We start from the raw sequence: 21,900 nt of genomic DNA, 5'->3' as shown, positions 1-21,900 counted from the left end.
TATAAAGCTTGTATTTTTTGTAAAAGCACTTATGTTAATTGTGAGTTGTGTAAGCTAGTCTAAATCACTGCTTTTGGTGATGCTGATGTTCCAGATCTGTGCAAGCTTGTGTTTTTGGGCTCATACAGTTGAAGAAAGAAATATTAGCCCCCTTTGATTTTTTTTTTTTTTTTTGGGGAATATTTCCCAAATGATGTTTAACAGAGCAAGGAAATTTTCACAGCATGTCTGATAATATGTTTTTCTTATGGAAAAAGTCTTATTTGTTTTATTTCAGCTAGAATAAAAGCAGTTTCAAGAGTTCACACTTAGCTGATGATTGATTATAAAGCTTGTTTGGCATGCTGTCCTGGGAGAGAGCCCTGAACTCATGATCCTCGAGCCTGGGGCTCCCTCCTGTTGCAAGGCGGGAGGGGAGTTTGAGCTCAGGTAGATCTCGAGAACTCCCCTGCTGTAGTAGCTAATGAACAGTAAGTGATTGCTCTGGGAGATAACTACATACTAGGAGCATGTCTATGGTGCCGATTTGGATCAGTTAATTGACTTACCTGCATGTTTTTGGATGGTGGGAGGAATTTGGGGACCCCGGGGGAAACCCACGTGAGCACGGGGAAAAAGTGCAAACTCCACACAGAAATGTCTGCTGGTTTGGTAAAGCCTGGAACCAGAGACATTCTTGCTGTGAGGCAACAGTGCTACGCACTGGGCCACCGTGTCACCCATCTAGGCAGGTGGAGGAGTAGGGGTGAAAGGGGGGAATCTTCAAAATGAAGATGGCAGTGGAATGAAACCCAGGGTATTTATAGTTGTTTAGGAGTCGTCTGATTGGAGCATTGTGAATTGGATAATGCGGATCCAGCCGCTGGCAATCATAAGCAAAGGATCCTCTCGAAATTAGTTTATACATAAACTTAACTTAAAAAAAAAAAAAAAGCATTTTAATGTCAAAATTATTAGCCACTTTAAGCTATTTTTTTCCCGATTGTCTACAGCAGGGGTTCTCAAACGTTTCAGCCCGGGACCCCTAAAATAACAATGCCAATGACTCGCTCTACTATTTTCCCACTATTATTTATAATTATACAAACATTGCACACAACACTCACACAAACCAATAGGCCATATTGTCAGGGTTCTGCCACTCTGGTCTTGTAAATTCTTGTTTTGGTGGCAGAGTCCAGACACTAGCTCTGTCTAGTCCTGTCCTGTTGTGCTCAGCTCAAGTTTTCTTGAGTCGAGCACTTGTTTTGTTATTGTGTGTCTGTGCATGAGCGTCATTTGTGAACGTGCATGGACCGTGCGCTTCCCCGATTGATCCGGGTGCGTGTTTTCCGTTTGGGTGTTCACGTTCATCTGTCTGCCGCGTTGTTTCATTCCCTGCATCTCAGTCCAGTTGGTTTTAGTTTTGGTCGGCGCTGGGATGAAATATGCACGCTGTGTGTGTGAGTGCACAGTGAGTGCTTTCATCCATCGTGTCTTGGATTCAGTCTTCTGTTGGTGTCGTGTTTAGCACATGGTGCGTGTTTACATGCATGGTGTGCTTGTGTTGACATGAACACGCGGTTAATGAGTTCTCTCATTGGCTGTGTGTTCTAGTCTTGTTTTATGTGAGTGCATGGCTTGTGTTGTCTCTTTGTGTCATGTGCTCTCCCGTCTATTGTCTAGTCCAGTGGTTCCCAACCTTTTTCTTTGGGGCCCCCCCCATGAACATATACAAACATTGGAGCCCCCCCACCATATAAATACACACGCACGCACACATGTACTGTGTGTATATATATATATATATATATATATATATATATATATATATATATATATATATATGTGTGTGTGTATGTGTGTGTTTGTGTAATATTAATATACAGTAATATGTATAGAAAATATTAATTAATCAGTTTTAACTTGTCTTGGCCTTAAATAAAACCAAAATCTAGGTAGGCTTTGTCATACTGTCTAATCTTTTTCTTCGCCTCTGAAGAATCACTGCATTTACGTTTGTCTGCCATTTTTGTTTTGATTTTGCCTTTACGACACGTTGACAAGCAGATTGCCCGAGTGAGCAAAATTTAAATAATTATTTAAAGTTATTTATTTCAATTATTTTCACTATTATTTTGGAATTTTAAGTATGTGTTTAGATTTTTTTTTTTTTGGTACTTAAAAATACATGTATAATAGTAGAGCTGCTCGATTTTGGGAAAAATCATAATCACGATTATTTTGGTCATAATTGTAATCACGATTATTCAAAACCATTGCCAGTTAAAGTCAAAATTATTAGCGCTCCTGAGATTTTTTTTTTTTTTATAAATATTTCCCAAATTATGTTTAACATAGCAAGGAAATTTAACAGTATTTCCTATAATATTTTTTCTTCTATTTGTTTTATTTTAGCTTGAATAAAGAAAGGTTTAAATATTTTGAAACCAATTTAAGGTCAATATTATTAGCCCCCTTAAGCAATATATAATTTTGATTGTCTGCAGAATAAACTACCGTTATAATGACTTGCCTTATTACTCTAATTAAGCCTTTGAACTGCACTTTAATCTAAATGCTTGTATTTTGAAAAATATCTAGTAAAATATTATGTGCTGTCATTATAGCAAAGACAAAAAGAAATCTCAGTAATTAGAAATGAGATATCAAAACTATTATGTTCAGAAATAAGTTAATAAAATATTCTTTCCATGAAACAGAAATTGGGCAGGAAAAGGTTTGCTAATATTCAAGAGGGCTAATAATTCTGACTTCTACTGTATACATACAGTTATTTTCCACCCTGCAAAGGAAAGAGAAATAAATACAATAGAATAGAATAAAAATATGAAACAAACTGTGCTTTAAGCATCTTCACTGTAAGAAAAACACCTTAGCTACAGCAGTCCTTCAGTCAAGAGCAGCGAGGGTTTTCTCGTTATGTTTGTTTAATAATGATAAAAACAGGCGGCAGAAGGATAATAGCGCGCTGTCTCTTTAATGGTTTCTCTTTCACGTCTTTTGATCCTCAACTCGTTTGTTTATTACACAAATGAGGGTTAATGTAAATAATCACTAAACACCGCGTTTTGACACCTATTTGACCATTAAAGCGCTCACATTAAGATGACTTAAAATGTCTGCGCTCCTCTGCTCGTCTCAGTGTGTGAATGAGAGTGAATGCTGACCGGCCGCATGCTTCTGACTGCGTGATCGTGCTGCACACACACATAAGCTTTTTCGCGCTTTTAGGAGCAACACGTGTACAACTGTGGCGAAATATGATGCAATAATCATTTATTTCGATTAATGCTTTTTTATAATCGTTTGAAACCGAAATCTAAATCGGATTTTCGATTAATTGCAAAGCCCTTTATAATAGTGGACCATTTTTATGCCTTTTTCTACCTCAATACTTATCCTCTCCCGCGCCCCCCCTGTGAACTCTGGCGCCCCCCTTAGGGGGGCGCGGACCCCAGGTTGGGAACCACTGGTCTAGTCCCACCCTCCTTGTTAACCTATTATTAGTTAATTGTGTTCATCTGGTTGTTTGTTAATTTACTTTTTATAAAACTCTTAATTTGTTAATTTACTGTTTATAATCCCCTCATGTCTGCTGTCCTCTGCCAGTTCGTCATCATATGTCGTCGTTTGTAGCCTTGTCCTGTCTCTCCAGCCCTGTTCCTTACCAGCCAGCCCAGTGAATTTTGTGTGTTTAGTTAATGTTTTCCCCCTCGGGTTGTTTATTTTGCTGTTTATTTTTATTTTTACAATTAATAAAAACCCATTTAGTTCAGCAATTAAGTCCTTGCCCCTTTCTTCAACACGATCGTGACATATATAAACACAAGCATATTGACAACACAAAAAAGTGCAACAGTCTAACAACTATATAATTTCTTTTATTATTATTTAATATTAACCTCACCTAATGAGACTGGTGGGCACAATATTTTAGTTACATCACAAATCTTTTCTTGGCTTAATTTTAAAGACTGCTACTTAAAGCTCGTCCTCCATGTTTAGTCGTGGCCTGTATTTATTTTAAATGTACGAGAGTGCTGTAAAGGTGTCAGAAAGTTTAGCTATTGCTCTGTAGTTAATCTAATGTAAAAACCAAAAACCCTAGAGGTTGCAATTCAATGTAAAATTGAAAAAAAAAAGGAGGGCTGATGGCTTTTTGTTTGGATATTGTATTTTTTATGTAACATTTTATCTTCTGTAGGTTATAGATTAACAATAGTAATTTTAAAAAGTATTTTCAAATTTATTAAATTTTTGGAGATCACCAAACGACCCCCTCTCATTGTACCGTGGCTTAAATCTGAAACAGCAGTGTTTAAAACTATTGATTCGTTCTTAAAATAGTCGACTCATAGTGGTTCGACTGAATCGCCACAATAACGAGTTTTTAGCCGTGTCAGTGTGATGTTGGTATGGAAGTCAAGCCCCGCCCTTTTGTTGCGCGCACAGACCCAGGAACCCCGTGGCCCCGGTCACAAACACTGTAGAAAGAAAAAGAGGAAGACAAACACTGCAGCAGATCCCGGTTGAATCATGTCGCGAAGACGCTATGCTCTGAAGTGTGAGAGGAAAGTTATTCCCCCTGCCCAAAGATGATACTGTGAAGACTCTGTGGTTGAAGTTTATTTTTGCACAAATACCTCAGCATTATCGCCCCAGCCTTGTGCTGTGTTTCTGTCATTTTCTGATGAGTGCTTCAGCAATCTACATGCTTACAACGGGGGATTCATCGGCTGTTTGTTAACGAAAGGATCAGAAAAGATTATTAATGTAGTATGGGACTTTGTCAGAGCTTGACAGGAAATTTTACAGTACACAGTTCCTGGATCAGTTCATTCCTCCATTTCACTAGTGTAAGTACGTGCGATTAAAATGGCTGCCTCCTTGTTTTTTCTAGCTTGCAATTTATGTATTTAATTGTTTTTGTTACTTGTTACGTATCTGGTTAACTCTATATTCTCATATTGCGTCTAAAACCACTTTGAAAACGCTACAGATGACGATTTCTTTACGAATTTAGCGTTTCTGAACTCATAATCCGCCATTTGTCATTGCTATAGCCACCATCAGCTGTTCTTACACGCGTGTGGTAGTCAAGTTTCAAAATAGTTCAGCTTTTGCCGCTGTGTGAATTAATACTAAATGTGTGCCATTGTTTGGACTAGAGCAATATGCTGGTGTTTAACTGCATTGCTTTAATGCACTCCTGCATTGGGCTCACACATACACTCTGCACTCTCTCTACTTCAACAATGTTGATAAGCCATAGTGGACATTTCTCTCTGTCTCATGTTTGATGCAGTCAACCAATTGCAATAGACTGGGTCATCGGACCAATCAGCACAGAGAAGCATCGTGCTAAGGAGAGGTTTGGGAACAAATGAATCGCTGAACGAATCATATGGGAGTCTCTGGAATAATTAGGTAAAAATAAATGCATATTATAAGACAATAAAAGCGTTTTTTGACTTTGCATGCATATCAGCCTGATGTTGGAGACCCCCAAAACCAAATTATGACCTTCTATAATGCAAAATAGGGGCTCTTTAAATGAAAAACATATCCACATTTTTTATTTTATTATTATAACATATTACTAAAGCTTTGACTAGGAGTTCAGATAAGTGTGATATCTTATCCAGATGTTTTCCTAATCCTCTAATTGGTCAGTACTGCTGAATATGCATTAGTACAGTAAACAGCTGCTGAATAAGCCAAAAGCTCAGCAGTAAAGCAGACGTAAAGGGCTGTTTTAATGAGCCTTTGACCCAGCGTTTGTCCTTACTTAGCGTTAGTAATGGATTTGTGTAGAAGAGTGACCAACAGACGACTACTGAGAAACATGCCTCGTCATGCTTCAATACAGCAAGTTCATCTTGATTTCTGAAGCTCAGTATAAACATCACAGATAACCCATGTGATCCGAGTGCTTCCGCTGTGACTAACAATGTTAAGATGGTTTGGAGCAGCAGTGATCACAGACTATGGGGCTATAAAAAAAAAAAATCTGAAGCTTTTGTGGGTTGTGTGTGTGTGTGTGCATGCGTGCGTGCGTGCGTGCGTGTGTGTATGTGCATTTATGTTCACATATACATGCATTTCGGAGCAGACATGCATATATACAGGTACATGCATATATGTACATGCCTGTATAGACACTTGCTTATATACATGCATTTATTTGCATACCTGTACATACACTTGCCCATATACATGCATTTATGTGTATACCTGTACGTACATTTGCCTTTGCACATGCATTTATATGCATACATACACTTGCCTATATACATGCATTTATGTGCATACCTGTACATATACTTGCCTATATACATGCATTTGTTTATACCTGTACATACACTTGCCTATATACATGCATTTATTTGCGTACCTGTACTTACACTTGCCTATATACATGCATTCATGTGCATATCAGTACATAAACTTGCCTTTATTCATGCATTTATTTGTATACCTGTACTTATACTTGCCTATACACATGCATTTATGTGCATACATACACTTGCCTATATACATGCATTTATGTGCATACCTGTACATATACTTGCCTATATACATGCATTTGTTTATACCTGTACATACACTTGCCTATATACATGCATTTATTTGCGTACCTGTACTTACACTTGCCTATATACATGCATTCATGTGCATATCAGTACATAAACTTGCCTATATTCATGCATTTATTTGTATACATGTACATATACTTGCCTATACACATGCATTTACGTGCATACATACACTTGCCTATATTTGCATACCTGTACATACTCTTGCCTATATACATGCATTTGTTTATACCTGTACACACACTTGCCTATATACCTGCATTTATTTGCGTACCTGTACATACACTTGCCTATATACATGCATTCATGTGCATATCAGTACATAAACTTGCCTTTATTCATGCATTTATTTGTATACCTGTACTTATACTTGCCTATACACATGCATTTATGTGCATACATACACTTGCCTATATTTGCATACCTGTACATACACTTATTTATATACATGCATTTGTTTGCGTACCTGTATATACACTTGCCTATATACATGCATTTATGTGCATACTTGTAAATACGCTTGCCTATATACATGCATTTGTTTATACCTGTGCTTACCTTTGCCTATATACATGCATTTATTTGCGAACCTATACATACAATTGCCTATATTTGCATACCTGTACATACACGTTCCTATATACATGCATTTGTTTGCTTACCTGTATATACACTGGCCTATATAAAAACATTTGTGCGCATACCTAAACATACATATTTGCATACATTTGCATATATAGTTGCATTTACATAATCTTGCATATATACATGCCTTTATGTGTGTACATACACTTGCATATATATACATACACACACACACACACACACACACACACACACACACACACACACACACACACACACACACACACACACACATACATACATTCATTGTTATATACATACATTTATGCACATACATACACTAAGATAGATAGATAGATAGATAGATAGATAGATAGATAGATAGATAGATAGATAGATAGATAGATAGATAGATAGATAGATGGATGGATGGATGGATGGATGGATGGATGGATGGATGGATGGATGGATGGATGGATGGATGGATGGATGGATGGATGGATGGATGGATGGATGGATGGATGGACGGACGGACCGATGGATTTACAGACAGAAAGATGGACGGACGGACGGACGGACGGACAGACAGAAAGACAGACAGATAGATAGATGGATGCATTGATTTGTTTAAATGTATCGTTTTCTCCTCTTTTTTGGCCAAACCAAAAGAATTAAACTAGAAGTGTGAAAGCAATCTTATATTCATGTGTCTTCTTTAGATCTGCTTAATCGCTGAACAGAATTTCTTCCATGCCTGACTACTTTCAGAAAGAAATTCATAAATGTTTAGAACCACATGAGTAAATGGTCAGAAAATTTTTATTTTTGTGTGAACTATCGCGTTAAGCTTATTTGTGGTCTTTAAATCTCAGTATTTAAATGATAATTTTTTTGCAGTCTTTCCATGACGTATTGTTCTTCCCGTAGGCTATTACAGTATAATCCACTGCTCATTAACAGACAACCAGCCACAGAAGAGAACAATTATCCCATCAGCCCTTTAATTACAGAGCACAATGCAAACCAGATCTGCTTAAACCCCCACACTTCCCATCATGCCCTTGGACAACATGATCACAACCCCAGCTTAAATGTGTTCTAGCAATGTTAAGACACAGGCATTTGTAGCTCCGCCCTCTTTTGAAAAGAGAACAATCTCATTTGAATTTAAAGCGACAGTCAACAAAACCGCATGATTTGGATCAAAGCCTAAAGGGACTCTTTCAAATCGTTATATAACAATATTTGTGAGGTATTTTGAGCTTAAAACACACTTTAGGGACATCAGAGGCTTATTTTATGTCTTGTAAAAATGAGTATAATATAGGTCCCCTTTAGATCAGATTGTTTTCTAAGTTGTAGTGCTGGTTCCACATGTTTGAGTGTGCTACTTGTGTCTTAACAGGACCAAAGCATGTCCTGAAATGACGTTTGAGCCCATGATGGCGTGTCAGAATTGATTTAGCATGAAAAGATTGACTGTGTTTCTTTGCCTCAGCGCTCTTCATGCTTCAGCTCTGATTAAACCTGATGTCCAGTGCTTGTCGGTCATTTTTGTAGATGCACTGCGTGTTACGGACAGGATTCTGACTGTGCAGTTTGTCCTGAACCTCCAGATGAGGAGAACTGCATCTCATTTTGTTGTATTTTTGTTGTTGACCTTGTCATGCGGTGACATTTATTGAATCAGATCACTTCAGCTATAACAGTGGTGACTTATTTTGGCCATGTGCATGGTAAAGTCTTTGCAAGTGAATGCATTTACATGACTAAGTGAATCTCCTTAGCTATCAGTGTGTACAATGAGGAGTTAGATCTGAATTGGCTATACATATATTATGCTTTTTGGTTTAATTGTGGTTAAAAAATGTAATTAACACTATATATAAAACATGTCCTCAAAACCAAATATGGGAATTTTCTTAATTATGCTTTCAACATTGTGCCACAGATATAGTCAATGTGACATGCATATATACTGTAGGCACATATATAGACATGCTGTATGTATATATATATATATATATATATATATATATATATATATATTTGGGATGTAACGGTATTGTAAATACCGTCATACCACAATATTATTTTTTTTCGATATTACCGTAGTCGCATGACTCAGTAAAACTATAGGTCTTCTGAGAAAATTTGCTCAGGCGAATGAAGCGAACGGGAGGTAGCGGAAACTACAATTCCCATCAGCCCAGGCTCGGCCATCATCCCTTGCGGTCTGTTGTCGCTACAGATCCAGTAATGCGGAAATGGAGTGTGCTGCTAGAAGCGGGCATCAAAAAGAGCTGGAAATGATCGAACCTGAAGCGGGTTTTGTCGCCGCACGCGTTCTGATCAGCTGTGTTGTCGCGCGCGTACTGTAAAGCGGGGAGGGGGTTGAGCGCACATACTCAAGAGCGGTGTTGTCGCGCGCCTACTGAAGGGCGGGACGGAGGGTCTGTCGCGTCGCGGGGGCACTTTTGATCATTTTGGAAGGGCACTTTCTATCCAAGACTAAAAAGGGCATGTGCACTGCACAGGTTGAGCCCTATGTGTGCACATGCCTGCAAGTTGGGGAATACGACTAATAACAGTCATGGGGACTGCAGAAACACAGCACACTGTTCAGATTGATGCAGACATGAGACCTCTATCTCACTCATGGCTTGTCCTCTCAAGTCGGGGAAAGAAAATGTACAACGTTACCCACTGCTGTCAACCTGGGCCAAGTCATATCTCTCTTGTCCCAGAAACCTCAGTCCCAAATGAGAGGGTTTTTTTCTGTTGCAGGGGACATTGTAAATGCCCAGAGATACCAGCTTTTACCAGATTATATTTATATGATAATTTTCCTTTAAACCCATCTCTATCTAAGTGAGTGAGTGATTGATTAAATGTTGAATGTGATGAGTTTTCAACACTACTAAATTGAAACTTTATTTTTTTACATGGTTTAATAATTTTTTGTTAAAATTAATTTTTTTGTTAATTATTAAAATTATTTTAATTAAAATTGAAGTTCCTGTTTCAAAGCTTACAGATAGATGGCTAATTTGTATGTCATTAACACTTTTGGCACTTTTTTGGAGTATTTTCATAAGTTTTGTTTTTTCCTGTAAATGATTCAATAAATACCGTACCGTGACATTCATACCGAGGTATTACCGTACCGTGAAATTCTGATACCGTTTCATCCCTAATATATATATATCTATCATGGATCAGCTGCCACCTGCTGCTTATAAGAGTCAGTCGCAGCCGTTTTTGTTGAGGGTGTGACTAATCAAAGGGGTGTAAGAGAACTTGGTAGACATGCATCAGAAAGCGAGCTGGATATTTAAATTTGTTTATATTAATTGCTATAAAAGCTCATGTTGTTTAAAGGTACTGTTCATATATCTGACTGTTTGTATTAAATAACAAAATTGCATTACAAATAGTATATAAATATATTCATAGATTTTAATACAAGAATTTATTTGAAGAAAATATAACACTGTGCATGGAAAGCCTTGTCAATGCATCGTGATTCACCGAGATATCAAACTGAACCGAATTGATGGCATGATAATCATAAACGAACTGAACCGTGAGACTAGTGTAGGTTCAAACCTCTAATTATCTTTTAAAATGAGGTTTTCATGATTATTATTATTTCAAGGTTATTATTTTCGTCACCGCTCTCCCCTTATTAATTCATTTATTAAACTTTAAAACTTTTACATTTTAAAATGTATTGCCTTTATTTCTATTGATTAGTTTATTTCTGACTTTAACCAGTTATACATTAGATTTATTGTCCAATTTAATATATAAAACTCTACAAATATTTATATTTCAGTTTAGCAAATACATTTGGTTTCCAATTGCATCCACTTGTCTCCCTGTCAATATTTTGCATATGAATAATTTCATTTGTTTATTTTCTTGTCGGCTTAGTCCCTTAATTAATCTGGGGTCGACACAGTGAAATGAACCGCCAACTTATCCAGCACATGTTTTACGCAGCGGATGCCCTTCCAGCTGCAACCTATTACTGGGAAACACCCATACACAATCAATCACACATACACTACGGACAATTTAGCCTACCCAATTCACCTGTACCGCATGTCTTTGGACTTGTGGGGGAAACCGGAGCACCCCTAGAAACGCCAACTTACCTAGCTGAGGCTCGAAGCAGTGACCCTCTTGCTATGAGGCGACAGCACTACCCATTTCGCTACCGCTCTGCCTCCATATGAATAATTTGTTTCATGTATAGTTTGTTGTATAGTATATAGTACATTTAAAGCGGATCTAATCCTTTGATCAAAGTTGTCCTGAAACAATCGAACACCCATACTTGTCTTCAAATGTTGACTACTACAGTATGTAGTGTATCTGTTACCTTAGAAAAAGTTAGAAAGCTTTATTAAACGGGTGAAACTGCCCTTTACTGTGAAATATACACATGTATTTTTGTTTTAGGTTCTCACACTGTGCAAAAGCAACATATTTCTGCTCTTAAAGGGATAGTAAACCCAAAAATGAAAATTCTGTCATCATTTACTCGCCCTTTACTTATTTCAAACCTTTATGCAATTCTTCATTCTGTTAAACACAAAAGAAGATACTTTGAAGAAAGCTGTAAACCTGTGACCATTGACTTTCACAGTATTTGTTTTTACTACTGTGTAAGTCATTGGTTACAGGTTTACAGCTTTCTTCAAAGTATCTTCTTTTGTGTTTAACAGAATAAAGAACTGCATAAAGGTTTGTAACCACTTTGAGTAAATAATGACTGTTTGGTTTACCAAATAGTTCACCGTTTTTGGTGAACTGTCCCTTTAAACTGATAGCAAGTGAAACCTGTTGAGTTATAGTATATAAACAGTGTGTTTTGTGTGTGTGTTTCACCTGCAGAGTGACCGTCTGCTCATCAAGGGAGCGAAGATCGTCAACGATGATCAGTCTTTCCATGCAGACATCTATATGGAGGATGGAGTTATCAAGCAAGTCACAGTTTTATTAATCATTTATTAATTCATTAATTCAGCTTTGTCTCTATTTCAGAGGTTGCAACAGCTATTTTGGCATATGTTTTACACAGCTTCAATCCAGTGCTGGGAAACATCCATTTACACTCATTTACACATATACACTAGGGTCAATTTAGTTTATTCAATTCCCCTATAGCACATATCTCTGGACTGTGGGGAAATGCTAACTGACCCAGCTGGGGCTAGAACTAGCGACCTTCTTGCTGTGAGGCGAACGTGCTACCCACTGCGCGACTGTGCAGCCCGGGCAAAAACATAAAAAAATGAATAAAATGACGGTTCATTAATCGTAATCAAGTTAAATCGTTCAATTAATCTGCATTTTGATTTTAGGTGAAATCACCCAGCCTTATTACTCTGACCCACAGAGTAGTTTTGCATCTTCAAACTCTACCATTCCCACTTGCTGCCCCATCACTGCTGAATTTATGTTTCTTCTCATTCTATATATATATATATATATATATATATATATATATATATATATATATATATATATATATATATATATATATATATATATATTATGCACAATTTCACAACTTATGCACATTTTTCCATTTCCATGAAGCATTATGTCGATGGAACACACACTGAGGAAGGCTTTGTGCCGAAATGTCTGTTTGTCTGTTATCACCCGTAAAATGTAAGAAAAAGTAAAAATAAAAATAGTACGAAGCAATTGAGTGCGAATCGTTACCTTCTTTTGAATAATAGTAACGATCAGATTAACGCACCAAACCAAAGAAGTAACTAAAAAACCGCAAGCGCGCAGAACAAACTTCAGTAACTCTGCACACATGAAGCATTTTATAAAATAATCCTCAATGCACATGGGGCCCTATCATACACCCGGCGCAAGGCACGGCACAATACTCTTTTGCTACTTTTAGCTCGGCGCAAGGGTCATTTTGAAGTGTTGCGCCACGCTGTTTAAATAGCAAATGCATTTGCGCTCAAATGTGCGCCCATAGGCGTTCTGGTCTAAAAAAGCAGGCGTGTTTTGGCACGTTGCTATTTTGAGAAACTGTAAATAGTCTGATCTTTAGACCAGAACAAAGTCGGTCTATTGTCTGGCGCAAAGTGCGCCTGGCTTACACACTACAAACAAGATGCAGAGCAATACGCAAATATCTTTACATATGAATAATATATAACATCTTAAAGATATATATAAGGATATAAGGATATATACAGGATATAAATATAAATTATTAAAATATTACAAAACATATTCATTTCTCGCCTACATGAAGATTTAAAACCACTGCATTACTTTCTTCATCTCGGGAGGCTTTTTAGTTCATTCAATTTGCTTTTGTATAATGTTATTATTATTAGCAGTATTATTTATTATATCCGTATTTATATTTGTTTTATTAAAAACAAGCTTAGATTTGCCCACCTGTCAAATTTTAGATCATATGGGGCATGGCAGGTGTATTTGGAAATAACTCAGTAATTTGACCACACTTGGTTATTATTGTTAATTTATTCGTTTGCTAGAACTGAATTTAGAAATAGTTTTGAACCAAATCTTTGCGCTTAACAAACAAAATTTATTATTTATAGGCTAATTGATGTCTGTGCGTAAAGGTTTCCCTATCCATGAGAGCAAAAGCGAAAGTGAACTTACTTTACGTCAAAATGCGCTTATGGCGCGACGCAGCTGGCTCTTAAAGGGAATGGGAGATGAGACTCTAATTGGTTTATTCTCAAAACACACCTATAACTCATTGAGAAAATAAACTCAACCCTTTTAGACCATGCGCTATGGTGCAAATCGGATTTTCCCGTCCTTAAATTTGCAAAAATGCGTTCTGACACGCCCTGAAAGCGTTTGCGCCCTGCGTTTTGAGCTCTGCGCATGGACTGTCAAAATAGTGTCTATGGATAGAAGCACAGCTGTCTAAGCTATAGACCTTTTTCTTGGAACGCAAAGTTTCCCATTACGCTTTGCGTGTATGCGCAAGGAGAATGATAAGAACTTCCGGTTCTGCAGCTGATGCGTGTAAACAGTCACATTTGCACAGCTTTGAAAAGATAGTTTTAATCTATTTTCCCTTCTTTTATCATCTTTGAACTAATACTGTTGTCCAATAGCACCACCTGCTGGACAGATCATTTAAAAAGATGCGATCTAATAGGATGGAAAACAGCTGCTGTGAGGCATTTTCCCCCAACATTATGAAGCTGCAGGCCCGGAGACTCAACCGCACGCTCAGACCTGCTCGCTCAGACGGATCAGACCTGCACTTCCAGACTTCACATTGCCACCTGCTGTTTAAAAGATCGACTAACCTGAATTCAGCTGCTTCTAAATAGTGTATATGCTGAGCTAGTGTTTTTCCCATACTGGTAAACTTCCGGTGAGCTGTTATTGTGAGTTTTTTTTCTCTTTTACTCAGTTCCTTTTACAGCATCGATGTTGTAATGTCATTAAAACAAAATCAGTTAACTAAACTTTGGCATTCATTTAGTTGCTCAAGCGTAAAACGAGACGAAAAGCCGTCTACTCGCACACGCCCGTCAGAATCGGCAGTCAGGTGCAGAAGCTCCATTGAATATACTGGGGTGAAATAAATGCTCATATTATAAAGACATGGCGGGGAAAATGTAATTTAATGCAGTGCTTCTTGTACAATCTGAGACCCACTTTATATCAGATATCACTCAGCCAGAGGAGATCGTTGATTTTTATTGAAAACTGACCTTAAACGCAGCGATTAACCCAGATTACTGGCAAATTAAAAGTCCTATTAGCATGCTTCAGCATATCGTTCACCCTATTGTAACTTAAACAATTTTTCTAAAATACAATATCATGCTATAGTTGAACACATTATTATATGAATTATTAAACATAATAGATTTTATTTTAATGAATTCATTCTGTTGTATTTTGTTCTTTGTATTTGTAAATAGATATTATTTAGTTACTTTAATATTTTCAGACATTTATTGTTTTTTTTTAATCCTTAAGGACTTATCACTGTTTCGTATTGAGTTGAGGGAATGAATATTATCTTCATATAGAATAAATTTATTCATTTACAATAAATTATAGTACTATAAGTGATTTTATAACAACAGACTTTTTTTTTGTACTTTTTCATCTCAGTGGGCGCCGATTTTCGCATAAGACGTTAAACCGAGGTCCTCACTCTCTGTGGTCAATAAAAATCCCATTTCTTGTAAAGAGTAGGGGTGTAACCAAATTCCCTCCATCGGCCCTTAAGCCTGGTTTATACATCTGCATCAAGTGACCGGCGTAACCCACGGCGCATGCAATGCGCGTAGCTGTGCATTTATACTTCTGCCCGCTGTCTCTGTTGCTGTCACTTCCGAAACGCTAGTGGGCAGTGAGGTGTAAATGTTCCTCTGTGTTGAGTTTCTTCACTGGTGTTTTGCTTTTCCTGAACACTTCCTGAGTGTACAAGTGGCTCAAACTCGCTCATTTTGAGGCAGGAACCGGCGGACGTGCAACAACTTTAACTATGAGGTAAACACAAAACAAAACTTTCCATCAGGAGCTCCTCCACGGGACTCCACACTTGTAAACAATCGCTCCATCGGGGTCGCGCCATTTGCGCGGCTCTCGGTCCCGCCCAGACTCGTCAGCGCTACCAAGCCAACCAATCACAGAGCTTGTGCTACGTGTTGTTGCGACGTGTAGGTACATTTTTTGAGAGGTGCACGTCAGCGACGGCCATGGCGTAGGGCTATGCGTCAACGCCGTAGCATACGCGTGCGTTTGACGCAGAAGTATAAATCAGCCTTTAGCCATCATGGCCTCTCAATCATCCCCATCCACTGAATTGGCTGTATTACTGTCTTTCCACTCCACCTTGTGTGTGGTGAGCGCACTGGCGCCGTTGTCCTGTGGCTGCCGTCGCATCATCCAAGTGTATGCTGCACACTGGTGGTGGTGTAGAGAGACCTCCCCTCATGATTTTAAAGCTCTTTGGGTGTACGGCCATACATGATAAATGCGCTATATAAATAGCAATACTTACTACTACTTACTTACAAGCTAATTTCAGAAGTAATGACTGCCGTGTTTTCTGTTTTCAGGCAAATTGGAGAAAACCTCATCGTTCCCGGCGGTGTGAAGATCATCGAAGCTCACGGGCGGATGCTGATCCCTGGCGGCATCGATGTTCACACACGCTTTCAGATGCCTGACCGGGGAATGACGGCGGCGGATGATTTCTATCAGGGCACGCGAGCTGCTCTCGCCGGCGGCACCACTATGATCAGTACGTCTGAAAACATTAACGACACGACCATAATATATGTAAATATATATTAAAGGTGCCCTATAAAGAAAATCTGGGTATACCTAGGCATAGTAGAATAATGAGAGTACATGAAAATGGGCATACTGTGAGCCTCAGACACCATTGTTTTCTCATTGTAATTTTTATTTAGAGATTATAGAAATGATAATCTTTCTTTATTTTTGTCTATATTAAACTTACAATGCATTTTTATGATGTTGAAAATGGAAGACACAGCAAAGTAAATGCCGGTACAGTAGTTGTTTTCAATTTGGTATTAAGCAATGATTCTTTAAAGCTAGCCTGAATGCAAAATGCAGGATATACAGATCAAAAATGTGATTTGAATGAGAGCAAAGATGCTGTATTTGTGTCAGGGTCTTGCCATTCTGGTCTTGTAAATTCTTGTTTTGGTGGTGTTTTGGGGTCCGCACACTAGCTCTATCTTGTCCTGTGCCTGTCATTTTGTGTGTCTCTATGTGGGCGCGCTATCCATCCATCCATCCATCCATCCATCCATCCATCCATCCATCCATAAACTGCTTTAATCTATCTATCTATCTATCTATCTATCTATCTATCTATCTATCTATCTATCTATCTATCTATCTATCTATCTATCTATCTATCTATCTATCTATCCATCCATCCATCCATCCATCCATCCATCCATCCATCCATCCATCCATCCATCCATCCATCCATCCATCCATCCATCCATCCATCCATCCATCCATCCATCCATCCATCCATCCATCCATCCATCCATCCATCCATCCATCCATCCATCCATCAACTGCTTTAATCTATCTATCTATCTATCTATCTATCTATCTATCTATCTATCTATCTATCTATCTATCTATCTATCTATCTATCTATCTATCTATCTATCTATCTATCTATCTATCTATCTATCTATCTATCTATCTATCTATCTATCCATCCATCCATCCATCCATCCATAAACTGCTTTAATCTATCTATCTATCTATCTATCTATCTATCTATCTATCTATCTATCTATCTATCTATCTATCTATCTATCTATCTATCTATCTATCCATCCATCCATCCATCCATCCATAAACTGCTTTAATCTATCTATCTATCTATCTATCTATCTATCTATCTATCTATCTATCTATCTATCTATCTATCTATCTATCTATCTATCTATCTATCTATCTATCTATCTATCTGTCTGTCTGTCTGTCTGTCTGTCTGTCTGTCTGTCTGTCTGTCTGTCTGTCTGTCTGTCTGTCTGTCTGTCTGTCTGTCTGTCTGTCTGTCTGTCTGTCTGTCTGTCTGTCTGTCTGTCTGTCTGTCTGTCTGTCTATCTCTCTATCTATCTGTCTGTCTGTCTGTCTGTCTGTCTGTCTGTCTGTCTGTCTGTCTATCTATCTATCTATCTATCTATCTATCTATCTATCTATCTATCTATAGTGTGTGTGTGTTTAATGTGTGTGTTTTCAGTAGATCATGTGTGTTTTATTTTACTGTGTGTGTTCAGTGGATCATGTGGTGCCGGAGCCAGGCTTCAGTCTGATCTCTGCCTTTAACCAGTGGAGGGAATGGGCCGATCAGAAGTCCTGCTGTGATTACTCTCTTCATGTGGACATCACTGAGTGGCACAAGGGTCTGCAGGAGGAGATTGAAATGCTGGTCAAAGATCACGGTACACACACATCCAGCACCACACAAACTACTAATAACAGTGTTTAGCTAATATTTACAATAATTTAATATATATATATATATATATATATTTCTAATTATGTGATTTTCTATTGTATATTACATAATAATAATGTTATAATAATGTTCTAAAGGGTTATTTTAAAGAGTTTGCACAACTTTTGTTAGTGTGCCAGTGGAAGTTGTGGGAATGTTCTCCAAACCGTTGCAGCTCAATGAAAACCAAGTCAAGGTTCAGTTCAAGTTCAGCATTTTCCAGCATGTTTGGTGATGTTGAACTTCACAGAAGATCTTTTCCACTGAAACAAACACAAGTATTAACAAGTCCAGGTACAAGACTGAAAGATCATATGCTACCATCAGTTTAAAATAACATGTACAGATGAAGTCAGAGTTATTAGCCCCCTTTTGAATTTATTTTACTTTTTAAAATATTTCCTAAATGATGTTTAACAGAGCACAGAAATGTTCACAGTATGTTTGATAATATTTTTTCTTCTGGAGAAAGTCTTATTTGTTTTATTTCAGCTAGAATAAAAGCAGTTTTTAATTTTTTTAAAAACATTTTTGGGACAATATTATTAGCCCCTTTAAGCTATTTTTTTTTTCGATAATCTACAGAACAAACCATTGTTATACAATAACTTGCCTGATTACCCTAACCTACCTAGTTAAGCCTTTAAATGTCACTTTAAGCTGCATAGAAGTGTCATCATTACTGTCATCATGACAAAGATAAAATAAATTGGGGAAAAAAATAAACAGGGGCGTTAATAATTCAGGGGAGCTAATAATTTTGACTTCAACTGTATATCTGGTTAATCTGGTTGCTTTTAGGTGGTTTGTGAACATGAATGTTTATTTAGAGAGAAAGAGAAATCTTAAAAATGACCTTTGAGAGTAAATAAAATAAATAAAAATAATATAAAACAAATAAATATAATGATAATTCAGAATTTGAACAGAATCTGTAGTTCAGATTGTTTGCTAAGTTTGTCCAAATGGTTTTCCCGTGTGAAAAGTAATATTTTAGAAGAAAGTTTTACATCGAAAAATAAAATAAAACCAATTAATAGAATTTTTGTACAAAAAGTAAAGAAAAATTTTGAAAATGATCTTTGAAGGTAAATAAAATAAATGAAAAATGATATAAAAATAAATAAAAATCATAATAATTAAAAATTTGAACAGAATCTGTAATTCTGATTGTTTGCTAAGTTTATCCAAATGGATTCCTATGTGAAAAGTAAAATTAAGTATAAAGTTTTTACATTAAAAAGTAAAACAAATTTTAAAAAAAATGTTGTTGCCTAAAACCTTTTTCAAAGTTTTTTCAAACTTTTTCAAAGTTTTTGGGCAAAAAAAAAGACATTAGAGAGTAAATAAGATAAATAAAAATTATATAAAAAATCATAAAACGTGCTTGATAAGTTGGCGGTTCATTCCGCTGGGGCGACCCCGGATTAATAAAGGGACTAAGCCGACAAGAAAATGAATGAATTAATTAATAATTTAGAATTTGAACAGAATCTATCGTTTTAATTATTCATTGTTATTTCTTTATTTCTTTATTTCAAAATGAGTCCAGTTTTATTTATTTCCACACAAAAAAATAAGGATTTAGGCTAAAATTACACTTATTTTCTCTCTTTTTTTTTTTTTTTACAGGCGTCAACTCTTTTCTGGTCTATCTGGCGTACAAAGACATCTTCCAGCTCAATGATTCCCAGGTAAACAACAGTAAAACACTCTATATAATGCATACAGTCAAGCCAAAAATGATTCAGACACCAGATATGATTTTTTGATTGTTTACTAGTGGGCCCAGGACACTACTTTATAATAATTAGCCCTCCTGAATTATTTGCCGCCCTGTATATATTTCACATTTCTAAACATAATAGTTTTAATAACTCATCTTTAATAACTGATTTATTTAATCTTTGCCATGATGACAGTAAATAATATTAGACTAGATATTTTTCAAGACACTTCTATACAGCTTAAAGCAGGCATGTCCAAACTCAGTCCTGGAGGGCCGGTGTCCTGCAAAGTTTAGTTCCAACCCCAATCAGACACACCTGGGTTTGCTAATCAAGCTCTTACTAGGCTTTCTTGAAACATCCCTGCAGGTGTGTTGAGGCAAGTTGGAGTTAAAATCTGCAGGACTCCGGCCCTTCAGGACCGAGTTTGGATATCCCTGGCTTAAAGTGACATTTAAAGGCTTAACTAGGTTAATTCGGTTAACTGTTACCTAAAGTCCCTGTTCAGATGTTGCATTTCAGACATTTGTCAGGTTTTAGCCCTTTAACTTCTCCTGTGTGTAGCACTAGTCTCTAACACACCTCATCCAAAACCTTAAGTTGTGTTTTGATGCGATTTGTGTCTGTTGTAGCTGTGAAGGAACTGAAAACGTTCAGTGTAGTGATTTTAAAATTGCGGTCAAAACCTGCCGGAACTACTTTAATTATGCATTTATTTGATTATAATGGCACACTATAGGATGTTCATCAGCCAATCAGAATGAAGCATTGAGCAGCCCTGTCTTATAAACCGTGATAGTGTGAGAAATGTTGAATCTGCTTGAGTACTTTTTGCTTTTACTGTACAGTATGTCTTTAATTCCGCTGATAAATTGGGTCGGATGTGTGTGTGTATGTTTCTGAGGAGTTCAGTCTCAGTCTCGGTGTTCTTCAGCATTTTTTTCTGAAGCTGTAGATCCTGATTAACACAGAAAGCCCTTTGTTTTTCCACAGATGTACGAGGTTTTCAGTGTGATCCGTGATCTGGGAGCCATCGCTCAGGTTCATGCAGAGAACGGAGACATTATAGCTGAGGTAATTTTCCCTGGATGTGGTTTTTAGTGTAAATTTGAATTCACAAATACAGTAGTTTGTGTAATTGTATAAATATGTGATCTAGTACAGTGTTTCTCAACCACGTTTCTGGAGGACCACCAGCACTGCATGTTTTGGATGTCTCCTTTGTCTGTCACACCCATTACAGCTCTTTTTTAGTCTCTGCTATTAAGCTGATGATCTGAATCAGGTGTGTTTGGTTTAGGAGGCATGAAATATGTGCAAAGTAGGTAGTCCTCCAGAAACACTGATCTAATGCACAGTTTTAGTGATTTTACAATAGGTTTTTGCATTCATTGAAAAACACAACATGTTTAAGTGTGGGACGAGAAGGGTTTGTAAATTTGTTGTCATTTAAAGCAATTCAAACGAGATTTTTCTTGCAGTATTAGATCAAGATAAGATAAAAAAGTATGTTAGATAGCACTTTGTAAATGGTATTTTAAATTATAGTAATACACTGTATAGTTTAATAATATTATAGCGACAATCAAACAAACAAACAAATAAATAAATAAGTATTATAATTATAAAAATGGCAAAAAGACCTGTTTGGCTTTCATTTAATTTAATTTCATAAAATAAAATACCAGTTTGGACAAATTGTTTTCCTTGTTTTCTATATATGTGTGTCAATATGTTACCAATATAATATAATATAATATAATATAATATAATATAATATAATATAATATAATATAATATAATATAATATAATATAATATAATATAATATAATATAATATAATATAATATAATATAATATAATAAAATATAATAACTTTTTTGACTTATTAATAAAATAAAATAAAATAGAATTAAATTAAATTAAATTAAATTAA

At 36.6% G+C, this 21,900-nt stretch overlaps 1 protein-coding gene across 1 annotated transcript in view; it reads left to right on the top strand.

The window, feature by feature from the left end:
• The window catches only part of dpysl2a (dihydropyrimidinase like 2a), a 67,579-nt gene that overhangs the window by 20,521 nt on the left and 25,158 nt on the right, over positions 1 to 21,900 (top strand). The window contains exons 2-6 of the mRNA XM_003199046.7: positions 12,087 to 12,175; positions 16,298 to 16,482; positions 18,017 to 18,181; positions 19,870 to 19,931; positions 20,958 to 21,038. Coding sequence (XP_003199094.1) covers positions 12,087 to 12,175; positions 16,298 to 16,482; positions 18,017 to 18,181; positions 19,870 to 19,931; positions 20,958 to 21,038 — 582 coding nt within the window. The remainder of the gene's footprint in view (positions 1 to 12,086; positions 12,176 to 16,297; positions 16,483 to 18,016; positions 18,182 to 19,869; positions 19,932 to 20,957; positions 21,039 to 21,900) is intronic.

The sequence above is a fragment of the Danio rerio genome, chromosome 8 (genome assembly GCF_049306965.1).
Source record: "Danio rerio strain Tuebingen ecotype United States chromosome 8, GRCz12tu, whole genome shotgun sequence".
NCBI classification, from domain to species: Eukaryota; Metazoa; Chordata; class Actinopteri; order Cypriniformes; family Danionidae; genus Danio; species Danio rerio.
The sequence above is the reverse complement of the archived record's forward strand: the minus strand, read 5'-3'. Positions and strand labels throughout refer to the sequence as shown.